This window comes from Artemia sp. Qi Xiang Cuo, chromosome 2 (assembly GCF_049724085.1).
Source record: "Artemia sp. Qi Xiang Cuo chromosome 2, ASM4972408v1, whole genome shotgun sequence".
In the NCBI taxonomy this organism is placed as follows: domain Eukaryota; kingdom Metazoa; phylum Arthropoda; class Branchiopoda; order Anostraca; family Artemiidae; genus Artemia; species Artemia sp. Qi Xiang Cuo.
The window spans coordinates 72,043,426-72,064,273 of record NC_142795.1 but is presented as its reverse complement, the minus strand read 5'-3'; the positions used below and the strand labels follow the sequence as shown (position 1 = coordinate 72,064,273).

General features: G+C 33.5%; 2 protein-coding genes across 3 annotated transcripts in view; one reads left to right on the top strand and one right to left on the bottom strand.

Annotated features, from left to right (window-relative positions):
- The window catches only part of Nup43 (nucleoporin 43), a 63,748-nt gene that overhangs the window by 16,130 nt on the left and 26,770 nt on the right, over nt 1-20,848 (bottom strand). The window contains exons 3-4 of the mRNA XM_089108255.1: nt 10,369-10,490; nt 768-886 (exon numbers count right to left, since the gene is read on the bottom strand). Coding sequence (XP_088964381.1) covers nt 768-886; nt 10,369-10,490 — 241 coding nt within the window. The remainder of the gene's footprint in view (nt 1-767; nt 887-10,368; nt 10,491-20,848) is intronic.
- Nucleotides 13,648-18,032, top strand: LOC148955580 (tRNA:m(4)X modification enzyme TRM13 homolog). Of its 2 annotated transcripts, XM_089108253.1 has the most exons (3): nt 13,691-13,721; nt 15,519-15,611; nt 16,775-18,032. In XM_089108253.1, exon 3 carries the CDS (start codon nt 16,779-16,781, stop codon nt 17,991-17,993), a length of 1,215 nt encoding a protein of 404 aa, XP_088964379.1. In that variant the 5' UTR covers nt 13,691-13,721; nt 15,519-15,611; nt 16,775-16,778; the 3' UTR covers nt 17,994-18,032. The 2 variants fall into 2 exon arrangements, with proteins under 2 accessions (XP_088964380.1, XP_088964379.1); XM_089108254.1 differs by lacking the exon at nt 15,519-15,611 and having other exon boundaries at nt 13,648-13,721.

Here is a 20,848-nt window from a genome sequence, read left to right as displayed (position 1 = left end):
AATTATCAAACAAACACAACTTAAAAACAATAGGGAAATTTTTGTTTCCAAGACAGTGCAATTGTTTTTAAGTTGTGTTTGTTTGATATGGAAAGGCAGTGTGGTCTTCGTCAATATTTACATGGTAATTATATAATTTACAATTACCAAATGAAAATTTTTTAGGTCATTAGTGACTTTTAACTACCGCAAATATAATCTTAAAAATTTATCCACACAAATCATTGCATCTTAGCACAAACCTGGTCAGTATATCGATTTAAAAACTTCATAATCTGAGAGCAAAATTATCCTATTCCGTAAGAAATCAAAATTTTGTGGACCTTCTACCGTTTAGCATAATTTTTGCATTCTTTTAAATAACATATATGAATACTCTTCTAAACTGCCCTCTTTTGCTTAGCAACAGAAAACTCCGGTTCATGCTAATCGACACATCATCACATTTCCTGCGAGAAAAACTACCCTACGAGCTAAATTATCCAATTCCACTCATTTGTTTTCACTATCATTAACGGCCGAAGAGAAACTGAGCTGATAAAATTTTATTAGCTGGACTGTGAAACGTTCAAAATGAAGCTTTCGAAATCCTTCTTCCTGTTTTTTTTTTGGAATGAGCTTTGGAGCAGTAGGACAATTTTGCTCCCAGGTCGCGACTTCTTTTAAAGCGTTGAGTTTTAATATTAATTTTTAATTTCATTCGTAATCTGTTATGTCAATCCGATTAACAGCTGACAGTAGTCAGTTCATATGACTATGAAACTTACTAAATTCTCTAACAGGACGATGTCGATCTTCTTGAATTACGCATATCCTAGAATCCTCGCCAACTGTCACAAGATGATTAACAAGTGATGAAAATCCGGTGCAAGGGACACTTTTCGACCTGCAGAAAGATTAATCATGATAATGGATGTACAATTCCAACCAGATTCATATGAAACATATGCTTCTTACCTGAGAATATAGTACATAACATAATGTCAAACATCAAACATACTAAAGGGATATACTGTTGAACGTAATTCTTCTACTTATAAGTTCAACTTTGCTACAGAAAGATTGATCCTGATAATATATTTACAATTTTTGACAGATTTACAAGATATTTGAGCCTACTCAGACCTCTTACCTGAGAACATAGTGCATAATATTATGGCAAACATCAAACACACTAATAACATGTACTTTTTATCGTAGTTTTTCTACTAATAAGTTCTAATTTGCTAGGAATTCAGTCTTTTTATGATATATTAAAGCGTCTTCCCTCTTTTTTCAAAGGTTAGTTGTCCTTATTTTTAATGAGCATGGTAAATATGCCTTGCAACATTGTCCAGTGTTGTCGAATAGTAATTGTGCGGTTATGACAATAAAATGGCTAGTTAATTTCCGGAAAAGTATTCAATACAACTAAAGATACTTTGATGAGTCCTAGGAAAACCTTTTTCAAAGGGATTGGTGGAGGGCCATCTCCAGAATGGAGGGCCACATGTTATGTGCACATTCTGATCAAGCATACGAAATGACACAGATTATGTGTGCAAATATGTTTTAAAAGTGTTCAATAAAAAGTAATAACCATTCAAAACAAAGTAGTATTGATCGTCTTAAGCACTTTTTAGTTTATGCGGTTATTGGTAAGTCACAGCTTAAATGCTTATCATGCACATTTGCAGACGGAATTTATTTCAATTTAGAATTGAAATAAGTATAAACATGCACCATTTCGCAACCTCCAATTCTGCAGATATCCTTGGTAAACACCTGAAAAAGAAACTATATCCCATCTTTTAATCATCTTCCCAAAGGGATAGACTATTTCTTTTGGAATCATTTATTTCATTCCATTCCATAAAAATACACAATAACTATTGTGATATAAAAAGCCCAATTCCAACTATAAACAACGTAATTAAAGAAAAAAAAATAGGTAAAACCTGAAATGTTCCTTACAAAATATAAAATTAATCCTCTTTTATAGATGCCATCAGTCATACTTCAATACAATAAGTGAATAATTTTCTATAGCTTTGCAATTTGGCAACATCGTAAATTGGAAGTTGAAGCAGCTGTCCTTATTTCTGAGTTTGACGATGAACAAATGCATATTGTTAAGCTTGAGAGCTTAAATAATGTATTCAGGTCAAATATGATAAACGCATTCTTTCTCGGGCATAGATGAAATAATATAACGCGTAGCATACACGGACCTTTTAAAGGATAGTTAAACTTAACTTCAATCAAGAGATATTCCCAGAATATTCCCATTCCCATTAGTTTGACTATTACATAGACTAAAGTCGTTCCAAGAATGTTAGGAAGTTAAGGCATACCCCTCTTCCTGAATAAAAATACTTAAATAAATACATACACTTTTCAGTTATTTAATGACTAAAACAATAAACTATGAAGTGTTCTGATGGAAGCGTAGTACCAGTTGAAACGACAATTTTTTTAAGACAGTGAAAACTCAAAAAACCTTTTTAATACAAAATTAATAACGGAAGTCTAAATTTTTCAGCTTCACATCTAGAAGCCCTTATCAACGGTTGAAAAAATATATGAACAAGAAAAAAACTAGCTTAAACAAAATATGAAAAACAAAGAAAACACAAAATTGCTATACAAAAAAGAGAGACGAAAGGAAAATCAGTCTTTGTTTTTTCTTTTTTTCTTTTTTTTGCATAACCTTTGTATATTTTTTTTGTTTTTTTGTTCTGTTTAAGCTAGCTTTTTCTGTCTATATGTTTTTCCCCGTTGATAAAGGCTTGTAGATGTCAAACCGAAATATTCGGACTTTTTATTATTTATATTGTTAAAAAAAAATATTTTTCAATGTCTTAAAATTTTACCCGTTATAAATTTATTTTCGTTCAAATTGTAAATAGATAAGCACTTTGGTATAAAAAATTATTGAAGCATAGTATCAATACAGCATTTCAGACACAAAATATTTTTTCAAACTTAAAAATTATTTCAATCTTCTTCTGAAGGGCTGTTGCCATCCAGGAAAACTTTTGTACGATTTTATGCGAGTAACTAGTTTTAGACGTAAGCAGTATTAGCTCGTCACGGCATTTTAGTTGCCCAGACAAGAAGGGCAAGTTTCAGCTGTTCTATCAAGCGATTCATTGACTTCGATAAATTCAATTCTTATTGGGCACCTACGCAATATTTTCGTCATTTTACATTACACAGCAGCAGGACCATATCCAGTATTTTTGATCATGAGAGGGGGTGGGGGATTTTTTCGGGGGGATACAACAAAAAAATTTAAAGCGCATCAAAAATTTGTTTATAGATAGACCTAGATAGATAGATAGATCTATTCACACGAAAGTCTTATTTGGACGGTGGGGATACAAAACAAACAAAAAAAAAACGTAAAATGACACAACACTAAAACTGACTATTCAAGAAAACCTTCACGATGCCTCATGCCTACCCGGACGAACGTTCCGATATCATTTATATCTAAATAACCCCTGCTTTTCAAAATTTACAAAATCCAATCTTTCCCCCGACCTCCCTACCAAATATTTCCAGCCGCAAATCCCTCAATTCCTTACATTCCCCTAAAAAATGAGTCAAAGACTCGTCCATCTCTCCGCACATAGGGCAACTGTAAGGACCATCCCTCAATCTATCCCTCCCACAATATTTACTTCGTTCTCCAAGAGGCATAAAATTGCCCCTTAAAGACAATACCCATTTTCAATCTTCAGGACTTCATCCCATTTTTAGATTAATTTCTTCGCCTTAGTTCTCCTTGACCTCCGCATATATCCTCAGGTACGGGGCTATATGCATTTTTGTTTCACTTTATCGAGTCGGACAGAATTTTTTTTTTTGGGGGGGGGGGGACAAACCCCCTACACTCCCCCCCCTGGATACGACCTTGCACACCAGCAACAACCGTTTAAATTTGTAATTAAATCCATTCGATACAACACAAACAGCCATTGAACAGATAATCATGTGCGAACGTAACGGTTATTAAATTGCTCATTGATGTAATTGATGAATACTGTTAGTCACAGCAACTTATTTGCGCGTAAACATAGAGGAAGACGGTTATCTATCTCAACGGAAAACGGCTCTACTCAGCACCAAAAAAAAATAAGCACATACATCTATACATGGCTTGTCTACAATGCGTTAGGAAAAGATTTGTCACACCATCTACTATATCCACTGACTAACACTGTAAATAGTTTTTTCAGAAATGTTCTAAAACTTCTCCAATTACACAAATTATGGCGTTAAAAAACGCATAATGCACAAAACTATATATCGTGAACATATAAAAGCATAAGAAAAAAAATAGTAGGAAATACATGGCTTTCTATTAACAAGGAAATTTTTTGTGTTAGCTGCATGGATATTCAGGACCCTATCTGCAGCGTAAACTGTGGTCTAGGGCGATATTTTTACGTTCCTGCATCAAACCCTTTCCAACTGGTTGATAGTTTAGTTCTCCTGGGAAGTAGGCCTTGGCAATATAATTCCCAAGATGTGAGCCATATTTTAAACCAAATTTGATTTTAATTTTTTATCTAGGTAACAGCCTATCTTCTAAGAATCCTGAAATATTCATAGAGTCCTCTGTGCAAGTTTTGATATGTCATTTTTGTTCAGTTCCACGGTTCTAATGTGTCATCATGAGAGGACACACTTACTATCAGTCGATAGCATAGATTCAGATTGATCATGCTGTCAAACTACATTTTTGGGATTTGCTGTGCGTTTTTTTTTAGATTAAAAAATAGTTGAAGATTTGGAAAGCATCCGAAAATAGGATTTTTTGCTTTGTTTTTAAATCAAGTTTAGATTGTTCCCTAAGAAACAATCCAAGTAATGATTCTGGATCGGTAAATGGATAGATCAAAAACTGACAAGCCCACTGGAGTAGCTACTACATCTAGTCTTTTGGTTCAAGCTACAGCTGTAGGTTAGTCACAAAATCACATGTTTGAAAGTGTTCATGATTCTCCCGTTTTCAGAGCAAACTGTCTCAAACATGGCTCAAACAAGCCTTCAAATTCTAAAATTGGTATATGGTTTCTATTTCAAAGGTTTTTTATTTCCAAAAGTCGGGGAATGCAAAAAAAGGGGCTTGAAAAAATCTTCTCACACTCTAATCTTGGTTGTAAGTTCATTTCTGAAAGTTTCAGTGACCTTCTGTTGACGTTTTGGTTGCAAGGAAACTCATTGTTATGGAAAGGCCCAGGGAGGGGAGGGGTTCTAGAAGCTCAAAAATGTTTTCCCAAGACCTAGTCCGGCAAGTAAAACGAGTCCTCAATGTTAATTCACCTAACACAACAACTTCGAGTTACCTGTTAGCATTCAGACAGTGAAGGTCTCCGGGTGCGAAATGAATTTGGATTAGCTACGTCACTTGCCCAAAGGACGCAGCTTCGATAAACAATTTGGATAATAAGTTTTGGCTGATTGCGATTGTTGAAAGTGGGCCCTAAGTAATATCTGGATATTACAAATTACGGGCCTTTGCGAGTAAATTTCTTTTCATGACTTTTTAAGTATTTTCGGAATTGTGCGGCATTATTGTTGAAAAAATAAAAGATGGCTACATCACTAAAAAAAGAGCATTTTGACCGGCGAATGGATGAGTTAACTGCTACGGATTTCGATGCTACAACAAGAAAATAAGGTTTTGAAGACAGAAAATAAGCTGTTAAAATTGGAACTGATTAAGGTGAAATCGTCTGCACTTCGAGTGGATTTACATACACGGAGAAACAATATTCTGCTTCACGGGATCGATACGCCAAATGAATCTGAAAATCTTCGTGATACAGTAAACAATTTCTTCGGAAAAAAACTCGGGATTGCAGATCCTGATCAAATAGGTATCAATGTTGCGTATAGGGTTAAAAAATTAACCCCGTCTGATAATGGTGTTGGCCCTACTCTGCGGAGCGATAGGAAAAAAAACAGTTGAGCCTATTTTCGTGCAGCTCAAGAATTATGATCACTCATTGATTATTAAAGAATGTGGTAAACTAAAGAAAACGGACTACACCGTGTCAACTGATTTACCTGCTGAATTAGGAAAGCGAAGAAAGGAATTATTGGCTCTCGGTTACAAGCTAAAAAATACAAAGGGAGCAGAGAAGGTCAGTGAGACTCGTGTGGTCCAGCGTAATGTGAAACTCTGGCTGGAGACAAAAAAAGTCAAAAAGCTCACAGCAGTGGGTTAAATACGATGATGACTGTTTCGATCCACTAAAACTGTTTGCCAAAAATGACCCAGAGGAGGTTGTTTCCGACCAGTAGTTTTGTCATTTTTTTTTTGCTCCGATATTTATTTTTTATGTATGTGATATCGTGAGAAGTTTTTTGAATTATTGTTGAGGCCGCACAGTAATTCTGTATTAAGTTGTATGGCAGAGAAGGATGTAAAGCGAAAATTTAGTTTTCTTCTTTTTTTGTTTCATGTTTGTTCAATTTTCTTTTCTCTTTTTTCATGTTCACAACATTCAAGGTATATAGTTGGTTTTTGATTCCTTTCAGTGTTATATAAAGGAGTTCAATCGCATATGTTCATTGTTTTTTGCTCCTCGCTCTTCTGGAAATTTCACGACGAACCGCCGATTGCAGTTGGTAAATGATGACTCTTTCTTCAGCTTCATCCCCGAGAGGTATCAGAGATTTTGATATAGATAGATTAAAGAATTTAGAAGAGTCTTCTAAATTCTTTCTTCTAAATTTGTCAGCGACACATCAGACCACTTCCCCATTCATGCAACACTCGCCCTTTCAGAGCCAGCTAAGATAAGGTCACGAATCAACCCTATGTTACCGATTATATGTTTAACAGAGGAAAACTTGATGAATTTAAAACAAGAACTAGAGCAATTAAACTGGGATAACGTAATTCAAGATGTAAACGAAGCATTTGGGTCATTTCACTCGACGTTCTTGGATGTATACAGAAGATGTTGCGTGAGAAACCCGAGAACTAATAAACTAAAAAAAGACCAGCCAATTAGCCCCTGAATGACAGATGGTCTTCTGGCCTGTGTGAATAAGAAAAACCACCTTTGGGGAGAGTATAGACGCTTTCCGAGCTTAGCGCGGCTAGAGGAGTATGAGCAATACAGGAAAGTCCTTCGGACTGTGTTACGAAGAGCAAAGCGTGGCTACCTGCAGCAAAAGCTGACGGAAAGCGGGAAGGATGGTCGAAAAGTTTGGCAAATTATCAACTCGGTACTATGGCCAACCACTAAGTCTTCCACATTACCAGCGAAATTGGTCGTGAATGATGAAGAAATTACCGAACCTACACAGGTTGCCGCATCGCTGAGTACATTTTTCGCAAATATCGGCGATACCACAGCAAATTTCGTCGAGATACCATCTAAATCATACAAAGAATACCTTGGCCCGAAGTTTATGAAATCAATGGCAGTGAGTCCTGTAACACCAGGTGAGCTCGAATTACTCGTAAAAAACTTGAAGGGCTCTTCTGCTTCAGGTTTCGACCTGGTCCGCACAAAGGCACTGAAAGCAGTAGTGACGACCATTGCTGAGCGGCTAACTTACCTTGTAAATCTTTCATTGGATAAAGGGGGCTTTCCTGAAGGCATAAATAATACCTTTTCACAAAGGTGGATGTCATGCAGACACAGCAAATTACAGACCAATCTCAATCTTATCAGTTTTCTTGAAAGTCTTTGAAACGCCAATGAAAAACCAGTTTTACCAATATTTAGAGGCCAAAGGCTTTTTTAACAGCCGCCAATTCAGGTTTAGGGCTGGCCATTCAACCGAAGACACCCTTACTTCACTAAGCTTATTCGTAAACAGAATCCTAGATTCGGGTGCTTTACCTGCAGCAGTTCTTCTAGATATTAAGAAAGCGCTTGATAGCATGCACCACAAAATATTACTAGGAAAGCTGGATCAAATTGGAGTTCGTGGCAAAGTCCTAGACTGTTTTAAGTCACACCTAGAAAATCGTCAAATTTGCACAGAAAATGACCATGCGAATTAGGTTCTAGTTTACTGTAGGGGCGCAAAGGACTCTAAACTGGTACAAGCATTGTTTCTTATCCATGTAAACAATCTTCAGAGAGTATTGATTTCTGTAAGTTATATCCGTTATTACTGCAAACTATCTCACCCAAAAACGACGCCGGGGTCTATAGTAGAAGCCGAGGACGAACTAACGGCATTTGCGGATGACTCACTTATGGCAAGCTCATAATGGAACATCAAGTCTCTCAAAACGAAGCTACAAGACATTCCTGAAGAAACGTGCCTGTGGATGGACGCAAATCGTCTAGTCATCAACAATGACAAATCGAGTGTTTTATTTTTTTCACGTATAGATTCGCTGGCTCCAGATGTGATTGGTATTGAAACCTCTCGTGGACTTATCAAGAGACCAGAAAAAGGACACGTTCGTTACCTAGGGGTTGTAATCGACAAAAACCTCTCGTTCAGACACCACATAGCAAGTGTCGAGACGAAGCTTTCAAGGAACCTTGGAATCTTGAGAAAACTCAGTCACCACTTCCCTAAAAAAATACTGATCCTGATTTACAATGCAGTTATCAAGCCTCACATTCAATATTGTTCTACAGTTTGGCAATCTAATTTCAAGACACATTTACAGACACTAAATTCACTTCACAACAAAGCACTTCAAATTTTCGGCCCATGACTGAACAGGCTATCAATGGCATCACTTTCCACACTACCTTGCACCGTTTTTTGTTTTAAATATTTCTCAGGAACACTCCCATCACCATTTAAAGGCTTATTCACACTAGCATCACAAATCCAGAGTTTGAATACACGGTCTTCATAAGACATTTATATACCCCAGACGCCGACAGCTATGTCGTAATTTTTTCCTGGAATTGCGTATACTAGAGTGAAATGCACCTCCGCAGGAGCTGAAATCATATATATCTATAGGCTTTCTTCAAAAGAATATGAAAAAATATCTGAAAGATTAAAAATTTATTTACTAGATTTATTTTATTATTATTATGTTTAGAATTTTTTTATATTGTTATTATTTATTATATTTTAGTTTGATACTTCAAGGGGTGTGAGCGGAGGAGAAGTTGTGTTGAATTTATTGTTTTTTATGGTGGTTCGGGGTGGAAATTGGAGAGGACAGAAGGCCACGCTGTACTTAGAGTGTGCAATTATTACGGGCCCAAACGTGCATCAATTCACAAGGAACTGAGTTAACTGTATTTTTATATTTTATTTTTTAATTAAAACCCATACTGAACTTGAACTTGAATTTGAACGAAAAACCATAATATTCTGTTTTTACCAGAAACGTATTTAGAAGTTCCTAACAAAATTATTTACTATAGCTTGATCGCTTATAAGACACAATAACAAGACAGGATTGTTCTATTACAGGCTAACACTGGTTATTTTCATTTCACTTTCAAGAAATATGGCAATGGTTATGCAGGATCCCGTCTCTAGGAGAGAGGGGGAGGTGTTATCTTTACAAAGAAAATAACACTAATTTAAACAGTTTTTTACAGAAGATCGCAAAGTAGGGAAATGACAGCAAAATAAAAACTCAAGGATTTGTTTCGAAAGGCTTTTAACGTTTGGGCTTGTGATGTCAAAATGTTCCCAACATTTCAACAACTTCTCTGCCTTTTGTTTATCTCGAACATCAATTTTTTGCGGAAAGCGTAAGGTGCTACTAGGCAGCAAGCTAATTTTCCAACTATAAAAGATTAACATTCAAAAATACGAAGTTTACTCAATTCTACTATGAAAAGGACAAGCTTTTAAAGCAATTTTTTAAATAAAATTAAGGAAACTTGATTTTTTAAAATTCCTGTAGGTCCCGAGTTTAACTCCTTAAAGTGTTCATCAAATTTCTTTTCGTACGGTGCAGTTTTTAATTTTCTTTTTTTCTTTCTACCTTCTAAAAAGAAAAGTTTACTCACAAAAGAACACAGCCTAGTATATTCAAACTTATATAGCACATAGAATCTTTGTGTCACTGAACACGATTACAGAAAAAAAAGGCAGCATGTTATTTTTCCAGCTATAAAAAATTGATATTTACGAACAAAACGGTTACTCAATTCCGTTATATAAAGGACAAGTTTTAAAGCGAAAAATTTTCAAATACTAAGGAAACTTGATGAAAAATTACTGTAGATCCCAAGTTTAACTCCTTAAAGCTTTTTTCAAATTTCTTTGTTCTGTGCAGCTTTTATGTCTCTCTTTTGCTTTTAGCTTCTAAATAGAAAAAGTTTACTCATAAAAGAACACTATATAATATATTCAAACCAGTGTCCTATAGAATATAGAATCTTTTAGCCACTAAACACAATTATAGAAAAAACTACTTACCCTATACGATGTAATCCTTTCCAATTGTTTTTCTCTTTTATTGACGAATGATCTGTGTCTAATGAAGCAAGAATAATATTACCTGAAGACGTCGAAAAGCAGAATAAGGAATTATTGATCCACTGAAAGATAATATACTTTAATAAGTTCAGGTAAAATTAACTGATATATAGTAATTGCTCTAAAAAAAAGCAAAAAACAATAAGTAATTCAATGATATAAATTAAAAAACACTTATTTCTTGGTTCAAGTTCTATCCTCTGCATTTTTATAAAAAATGCTTTATTTTCTATTAATTGCTAATATAGTGTTATATGCGCAGGAAACACAAATCGCAGCGAAGAGATCCGAAATCAAAAATGCATTTCAGGCTCACATTTTCGTGTAGGTTTCTTTTCTACGTCCAAGTCAAAGAATATGGGTAACGTAACTTGCAAGAGCGGGATTTGACACCAGAGTTGACGAAAAAAAAATCATAGACATTATTTACCGTTTGGCATTTCTTGGCTTTTTTTCAGTGTAATAATAATAAAAAAATAATTTAACTGGTGTAATTGGTAAAAATAGTGTCGTAAATGATAGAGCAGTAATAAGCTGTAAATTGGCAAAAGATAGTGTTGTAATAAGCATTGGTATGCTCTTTTTTTCATATACTAGCGCCAGTTTGCACTCTTAAAAGTTACTCATTGTCTTTGGTCCAGATGTCCTTTTTATAACAAGCTCTTATCGATTAGGTTTGTATATTCGTTTGAATTTGGCCCAATTAAAGTTTCGGGGTAGATAATTTCCGAGACCACACTGCCTTTCCATGACGGTGAATAAAAGTTCAAATAGGGATAAAATCCTTTTTATAGACAGTGATGATGATAACAGTGATAGAAATTTACTACTGATGAAAACTTCTAAAAATGATAGAAGTTTTACTACTGATGACGGTCACTGCATATGTGATCAAATATCTGGTATTTTTGTGAATTTCTATCACTGTTATCATCATCACTGTCTATTAAATGTATTTTATCCCTATTTGAACTTTATTTAAAGTAAAGTTTAGGGGATTTATTAATCCCCATGAAAACTATTATCCCCAGCTTTAAGAAACAACAACTAGTTCATTGATTACTCTTTTTAAAAATTATAACTAAATTCACAGATACAACTTCAAAAAAGAAAAAAAAATACACTACACAAATTCCATCGTACGTAGAGTTTAAAATAATCCCTATGTACCCAAAATATGGTACACCTAATGTTTACCATGTAATTTTATAATTCAAAAATGCACAATCGTAACATGTTTGATATAGAAGCAAAAATTGTTGTAGAAAGCAAAAAATAAAGCATAGGAAAATAATGGCAATATTTTTGCTGTTTTAGACTATATTTTTACCTGGAAAAACTACGACGAAAACTGGTAGAAACAAGTTCAAAATTAATCAAAGTAGCATGAGAAAACATTTGAGAAGAGAGTAGTAAGAACAAAATGCAAAACTCAAGGTCGAGAGATTTTGGAGGAGGGAACAAGAACATCACTACTTGCATACAATGGTAACTCTTAAGTTACCATTAAGCAATTAAAGTTTTATTCCTACTATTATTGTTAATAATCCTATCACTAACTTGCGTTTACGAACGGAAGTTTCTATGAATTAATTTGCGTCTACAAATGTCCATGTAAGAGGAATCAGATCAAGCATTTACTATCTGAAAATCATATCAGATAAGTGGAGAGGCTTTAATTTAATTTTAGCTCGGCCCGCTTTTGGGAAAGATGAAGGAGACCTCAAATGCGACTATGCTGCTTGTTTTCAACTCTAAGCGTCTAAATAAAAATGATCGCTTTTCCAAATCACGTTTCTTCTTTCTTATGAGAGCTCTTCGTAAAAAAAAAAAAAAATGGCGAAGCCGTATTAGCCAAATAAGTTATAAACGGCTCTGGAAAATTAAGTTGATCATAGCCATAAATGTAACGGATACACCCAGTCATTCACTGGACGTGTCTGTCAGTATGTTGTCTATACATGATAGGAAAAATAAATAAACTTAGAACCTACTTTCAATACATCTCAAGCTTTTGGTCTGACCAAGAGGAGTATATACTTAAAGTATTAAATGAATAAAATTATAAATTAATTATTAAATTAATTATAAAATTATAAATTATAATTAATTAAATTAATAAAATTATAAATTAATTTCAAAACACAGTAAATAAAAAACAGGACGCAAGGAAGAGATAAAAGAAGTATTAGAATCCCTGTCTGTACTTGATTGAAGTGATGTTTTTCCGGTCGGTTGGACAATAAGACATTTTTAACCAAATATTCAAGTCAAAACAGTGCAGAAACATTGTAAGTAAAAACTTGTAAGCTTATACGCTAGAATATTATTTAGAAATGCATGGCGTGTTTTAAGTTCAAAGCCAAGAACCTTTCAGCAATTTGAGCTTCAATATCAAGAACATTTTGCAGTAAAATCTAATAGGTATTCATTTTATTTTAACAAATTAGAAATCTTACTGCTATATCTTTATACCACAGTTTATAGAATTAGCAGTATGATCATACCCTATCTCACCCATTATAAAAACCCGAACCAAGGTGTGAGTGCTCCAGAAAACGTTTCTGCAGATATAAAAATAAGCGACATTAGATCTTTTCATGGGTAGACAATTCAGATTTGTCTTGGACACGAAACAAGGAGACAACGGCTATTACGAATAATGCACTTTGTAACCATTTCTCATTGATTGATGATAACAGACTAACCCGCTAATGCAGAAAGAAGTGGGAGGAGTTTTTTGTTCGTACCGAGAATGAAGACCACAAATAATCTGCGATAAACTTACTGGATAATTCTATAAACTGTGCTTTATACTGTGATCCAGTTTTACAAACTTCTTTGTTTTAGTGTAATTTCCATTCCTGTTTTAAGAATCATTGGGAAGCATACAATAAATAGCCAATGTGAAATAAACATTAATCTAGAGAGAAGTCCTAGTTGGAAAGCTGATGTAAAAATGCGCCCGCGTCTTAGATCCTACAAAACACAATGTCCATCTAGTAGTTTCAATTTGGTTTGGTTTTTGAAAAAAAAAATATATATATACATGCTTAATATATATATATATATATATATATATATATATATATATATATATATATATATATATATATATATATATATATATATATATATATATATATATATATATATATATATATATATATTTCACAGCAATATTTTAGCGATTTTCGGTTATCGTCCTAGTAATGATCTTGAAGTATGTTTTAGATGGCGTAAAAAAGGCAATATTTTCAACTGGCATCTGCGTGGCCAAGTCAAAATAATTAGTAAGTTAAAATTCCAGACCCCTTTATTTTCGCTGACTAAGCATCGAACAAGAGATAAACATATTCAATACTTGCTATTTATAAAGAACTAAAGAAAATTTAGAGATGCTTCCATTACTAACATATGGATAGGATGAATACACTAGGCTACTTGATGTCTTTTGTAGGCTCCGACCCATTTCTAGGGTTGGTGGTCCTTGGTAAAAATTGATTAAAGCGCCAACTCACGACTCAAATATAAGAATAAAAGCCCAATAAAATGAAAAGTTTGATCAAATTGGGCAACCCTACAGCCTCAGCTGCAGGGACAGCTAGCAAGCTTGGACTTTTTTCCTTTCAATGGCTCTGTGTATGCTATGTTCTTTACAAACATAATAACAGTTTCACTTGCAAATCCATGAAATAACCCATAAATGGAGCCTAATGTGACATTTAACACATTTCAATCATTATATTTTATTTAAAACAATATTTTAACACATTTCAATCTAAGTGTTCTATATTACTACTACTACTAACAACTCACTGCAACACCAAGCCGCCTGAGGCCAACACAGCTACGCACGCTCCTCCTCAATACCAATCTGTTCAAAGCCTCCCTTGTTACACCCTCCCATGAAGTTTCCATTTCCTTTCAATCTTTCTTTATGATGTCCTCCCACCCTAGACAAGTTCTATGGTATTGAGGTTATTGTGTACAGTATCTCAAGTCTCACTTGTGAAAAAATAACATTTGAAATAAAAAACCTAGATACTTAATAATAATAACACTTAAGTGCAGTTTACTTTTTAGGGTAATGTTTAACATATATACATTTCTCAAGATCCCAAGCTCAGGACCAAAATTGAAAGAACATGAAAGATATATTGATTAAACAAAATTACAACTGAGCCAATGGAGAGCAGAGCTCCATTGCCATACAAAATAATGTGTCTCCTTATTACCAAAATAAATGGAAAGCAACATCAAATAACACAAAAATTTTCAGACAAAAAAGGTATCAAACTAGAAGAAAACTGGAAAAAGTAAAGAAGGACACAATTTTATTATGCAAAATTTTTGTTTATGTGATTTGCAGCTGTTTCTTGTTCCATGCCTTTTTCTTTAGATGTTCAGAGTCATTGATCATTTTCTGTAATTTTGCAGGTGTTATAGATACTTAATATTAATTCCTCCTTCCTGTTTATCAATCACAGACTCACACACTAAACTAAAACGTTGCTTCATTCCATTGTAATTTTGCTTTGTCTTCTAACTACAAATTTTGTTGAAAACAGTTTATCATCTTGTGTAATTTTGCTTGTACCATAGATACTAAAAATGATACAACCACTGCTGGGAGAAAAATGAAGTAATTTATGCTCTTTAAATTTATATAAATGTGACCTCACTTACATGATTTTTTTTAAATATGAACTTTATCAAATGCATGACCTATCTAGATTGTTTTTCAGGCCAGAAAATCCCAGGGTGCCAATTTTTAATAAAGTATAGAGTCCTTTTCAAGAAAAAATTTATACATAAAAAATACACAGCTGCTTGTTTACATATATATAAGAAAAATATCTTATAGAAATATATCCCCTTTATAGTAAATATATATATATATATATATATATATATATATATATATATATATATATATATATATATATATATATATATATATATATATATATATATATATATATATATATATATATATATATATATATATGACAAGTTTTATTGATTTAGCTTAGAAAGTATGAGTTTCCATCAAATAAATATTTATTCTTTTATTTGAATTTTTCCAGGAAAAAGATTTGGATTTGCAACAATTTCCATCAGAAAATCACTATAAAGGGGACTTCCCAGTGGAAGTTACTTTTATGATTTCATTTTAAGTGGTAAGCCCAAACTTCAGTAAGCATGTATATTTTGAACTGGTGACAAAATTAAAATCCTTTTAACTAGCTAGAAAAACAAAAAGTTTGCTAATATTAGATAACATAGTTTTAAATAAGTAATTAATTTTAAGCAAAGTTTTCAACTGTGTTTATTATTAGTTTTTCATTATGTTTTTCATAATGAAACAATGTTTTCATGAATTAGAATTCAGAAATTGTGTTTTCTTAATTGTTTGAAAGAGAAAACACTGCATTTAAAATTTAGCTGATTTAGGGTTTTTGGCTTGTAAATCCCATTTAAAAATTTTGTTAAGTTTCAGTTTTGATGATCTTATTTATGATCTTTTCCATTTATGACCTTTAATATTATTATTGTGACCTTATTTTGTGCTATAACCCTGCTATTATTTTATGACCTTTTTTATGAGCATTTGACCTTATTTGCAACATTATTATTTATTATTTTTATGACCTTTTTCGCAAAATATGCTTTCTTTTCTATGTCAATCCAAATGCATATGTGAGTCTGAGTCCAAACTCTATAAAATTTGGTAATTACATACAACATCTAAACCTCTCAGAAGAAGCAGTGAATGAAATTTTCTTTTTTGAGAAGTATTTTTAATGCAACTGCATTATAGTCAAAGAACAGTATTAGAATGAAAATATTTCCTATGACAAGAAATTAATGTGTATCAATAAAGTAATTTTACAAATGAGAACTACAATAGGGAAAATTATGAAAATTTCAAGAAATGTTGAAATGTATTAATTCTTGTAAGTTTTAACAAATAGAAGAAGAAATGCATAGTACTGACAACTGTCTGAAAGAAAAGTAAGTAATCAGTTTTCAGGAAAGAGACAAAAATTTATAGGTATAGACCAACAATAGGGAAAAAATATGAAGGTATATTAAGATTTCAAGAAAATATAAGAACAAACAGTACATTATTGACAACTGTCTGAAAGAAATGTAAGTAATGAGTTTTCAATAGAGACAAAAACTTACAGGTATAGAATAATTGTAGGAAACAATATGAACGTATTGTAAGATTTCAAGAAAATATAAGAATAAACAGTACATTATTGACAACTGTCTGAAAGAAATGAAACTATCTCGTTTTTTTGGTAAAGAGACAAAAACTTGTAAGTATTTTTTTCAGGAAAATGTCAGATCGCCTTGAAAACGAGAACCAGTGTCAATTTGTTGTAGTCAGGAAGAAAAGACGATGCAAAATGCAGAGATTGAAAAATGGTTTGTACTGCCCAGAACACTGCCTTCAAGATGAAAATCATGGCGATCAAAGAATTCCCTGCCCTTTGGACCCAAAACATAACTGCTATAAAAATAAATTAGAGAAACACTTGAAAAAGTGCAATGCAAGACCTAGAACATGTGCATATGTAGTGAAAAACATAAATTCTACTAATGATGAAATGAACGAGACACCAAAGCATCTTAGTGATTTTTGTGATGATTACCTTACTACTTTCATCAGGCGAGTTTTGCATCTTAAATGCAGTGCTATTAGTAGTTCTCAGGGCATACATGAATATTTTCAAAAACAAATTGAAGAACTGCAGCCTAATGCTAAGGCTTGGAAGCATTTATATCAAAATGCATCAATAATTCAAGTAATGAAGAACTATAATCTATTAAATACAGGTTATGCATACATTGAACTAGGTTCAGGTAGAGGTCAACTTAGTTATTCAATAGCTCAAGTCTTGTCAACAGAGAATACCGTAGATAAAAACAAAACAGCTTTCTTACTGGTGGATAGAGCTAGTCAAAGACGGAAATTTGATCATAGAATTAAAACGTTGGACGAATTTATATTTGAGCGACTTAGAGCAGACCTATCAGATATAGTTTTGTCAAATTTGCCACACATTGAAAATAGTGAAGGTGTCATAGTGATTGCCAAACACTTATGCGGCGCTGCAACTGATCTTGCATTCCAGAGTATTAGCCAGTGTGAGAAGGTGATTGCAATCATCTTAGCAATTTGTTGTCACCATAGATGTTCGTGGTCAGCCTATTGTGGCAAATATTTCCTTTCTCAGGAGGGCATAAACTGCGAAGATTTTTCTCTCCTCACAAAAATTTCTAGCTGGTATACTTGTGGCCTAAAGTCGAATGGAAGTAACCAAGAACATGATCAAATAGCTGAAATTGATGAGCTTACAATTCAAAACCAATTAGGAAATATGGAACTTGATCATCAGACTAAAGAAAGAATTGGTAAACAATGCAAACACATAATAAATGAAGGAAGACTTGCTTTTATTAGGAGTTTAGGTTTTACAGGAAAACTAATGACATATGTGGACCCATCAGTGTCACCTGAAAATGTGTTACTTGTTGCTGTAAGAAGCTGACACCGCCATTTTATCAGAATAATTTTAATACAAATGTATTGTCTATTTTTAAGCCTTGAAATTCAAAGTAGACCCCAAAAATTCAGCTAAAACAAAAAATAAGTATCAAGTTACAGTAGTTTAATTTGTCAAAAACAAAACGCTCTAATGTTCTTCAGGGGAAAATGGTTCTTCTAACTACATATAGGCGGATCTAAGGTCTAAGGTAACTATATATGGTAATACAAAAATATGCAATGTGAAACTATAAAATAAAAAGAGTTCCACTTAACATTTTTTCTGTTCCATCCTCTAAAAAAACATCTTTATGTCAAATTACATTCGGCGATTTTCTATTCAGGTGATGTTTCCGGCCGGGGCTTGGTCAACCACTAACCAGGTGTTTTTACGCACAATTTTAAAGAAAATGTGACGAATAGCGTACACCATCTCAATTATGGTCTTTTAAGTTCTGTTGTACAGTACATGAGCATTAATGCATATTTTTTATGGTTGTGGCGACAGCTTCAACCTAGTAAAGAGCTATTGAGAAAATAACTATTCAGTGAGAAAAAATGCCACTTGAAGCTGATTCGGGAATGGTAACTATTATTTTAATTAAACTTAGTGGTAATTATTTATCGCAAAAACAAAATTTGTGCAAATTTTGAGCGGGCCTGAAACCCCCAAAAATGGCGTCGGATCAAAACGGAAAATGCATAATTGGGATAACCATTGTAAAAATTCTGTCAAAGGAGAATTACATTTCCCACCCATGAATAACAAGGAAAAGCACGTTTTTTGCATGGGAAGCACTAATGTGTCTCCTTTTTTTTCAGGGGTGATAGTATCAAACCAGTCATAGTAGAATGTTGGGAGAGGGCTCATTTGAAAGGATATCGTCATATCTAGTTTTTTTTACAGTGACAAAAGAGATCATATCACAGCAAAGTGGCGTTTTGTACCAATTTGTGCCATAAAACATTAATTTTTAACAAAGTGCTGAGGAACATAAATTCTAATAGAGGGAATCAATCTGGCATGGCCTAAAACGATATACGGGAGGTTTTTAACCATCAACTTGAAAAACTGCCAATATATTTGACATGGTCCTAAACCCTTATTTCTAGGTCTCAGACCTTGTCATTTAGAAAAAAGATCAAAAACTCTTTTTACATGGTCAGGGTGGTGTCTCATCTTTTAATTCTACCCTCTTTTCTGTCACGACTAGCAGATTACCGTAAGATTTCAGAGAAAAGTGTAACGGCTCAGTTAAAACTTACTGTCTTTCTTTGCGTGCCTCTTGTAAACTCCCCTTGAATGCCATGTGGCACCTTTTGGAGTGGAAAGGCTGGGAAGAACAATAAGGGTACCATTATAATCTCAAAGGTTGAAAATCTTTCACTGGAGGTTTATAATCCTACTTTTCTATGCTCCTCCTTCTAGCCCCCTTGGTGAGCGAAAAAAACATGTATCGAAAAAAAACTGTCCAATCAAAAAGTGTCATTTATTTATTTTTATTTTCATGAAAATAATTGAATTTTTCATATGTAAATTCTCAACGATACTGGTGACAACATACCACCTGGACTTTTTTGTTATGTGACAAAGTTGCACGTGATCTATGGGAAAGTTTAAGGAGGGTAGAAAGTAAAACCTATATTTAGCGTCTTGTTTTAACAAAAAATCATTTACTATGATCTATAAGGTTTATCGTGTATGCTTAAAAAAAATAATAGCGAGAAAAAATTTGTTTAAAGAAAAACAGTTTTTCTTACGGAAATAAAAATCGAAGTTGAAACGAGCAAAAATTATTTTTTCACAGATACGCAAGATATGCCTACAGACCTCAAATAGATATACTTGGAATATGTTCCAAAATCTATAGAACACTAAAAACTAGCACTTTACACAAAACCAAACACAAGATGTTTTCTTTGGAGCAGAAGATTCCATAAGTAAATTGCACAAAATAAAAGTCTCTAATTTATAAGCCTTTCAATAGCAATTCACCAATTCAATACATTTTAGTCTGCAGTTTTATTTTTCTTATAAGCTTAAACAAGCTCGGTGCTTTATTTCTGTAAGAAAAACGTCATTTTTTCAGCTTTTTTAAGGTAATACTTTATTCTTCTTCTTCTTTTCACATTTTTTTTTTTTTGCAGTGTTTGAAAACTTTGTAAGCTTTTGTAAGCGTTTGAAATAACATGGTAATCAGATTAATAACCTTCCAGTGATCAACTAAAAATACGTCTAACATTAACTTCACCTCTTCGTTTATGTTTTCATCACTACTAATAACTCAGTGGAGCACCCAGCCGCCTGAAAGTAAGACAATTTTACACACTCCTTCTCCACCCAAATCACTTCAAGGCCTCACTCTTTAATATCTCCCATTAAGTCGCAATTTCTTTTAAATCCTTTCTTCTAACAGCTTCACATCCCATTCAGGGACGACCTGCTTTCTTTCTGACCAAAGATGAATGACCAAAAAGTACGATGTTTGACATTCTATCATTCGCAAAACGTGACAAAGCCTAGCAAAATCTTTCTTTTATTATAAACCTAGAAAATGGAATTGAACCACATTCTTCGTTTAAGTTATTATTTAATATACTACTACTACTACTAACAACTCACCGCAGCACCAAGGTGCCTGAGGCCAACACAGCTACGCACGCTCCTCCTCCACCCCAATCTATTAAAAGCCTCCCTTTTTACACCCTTCCACGAAGTTCCCATTTCCTTTAAATCTTTCTTTATGAAGTCCTCCCACCCCAGACGCGGACGGCCTGTTTTCCGTTTAGTCCTAGACGGTTGGCCGAAAAAAACAAATATTCGGCAATCCGTCATCCTTCATCCGCACAACGTGCCCT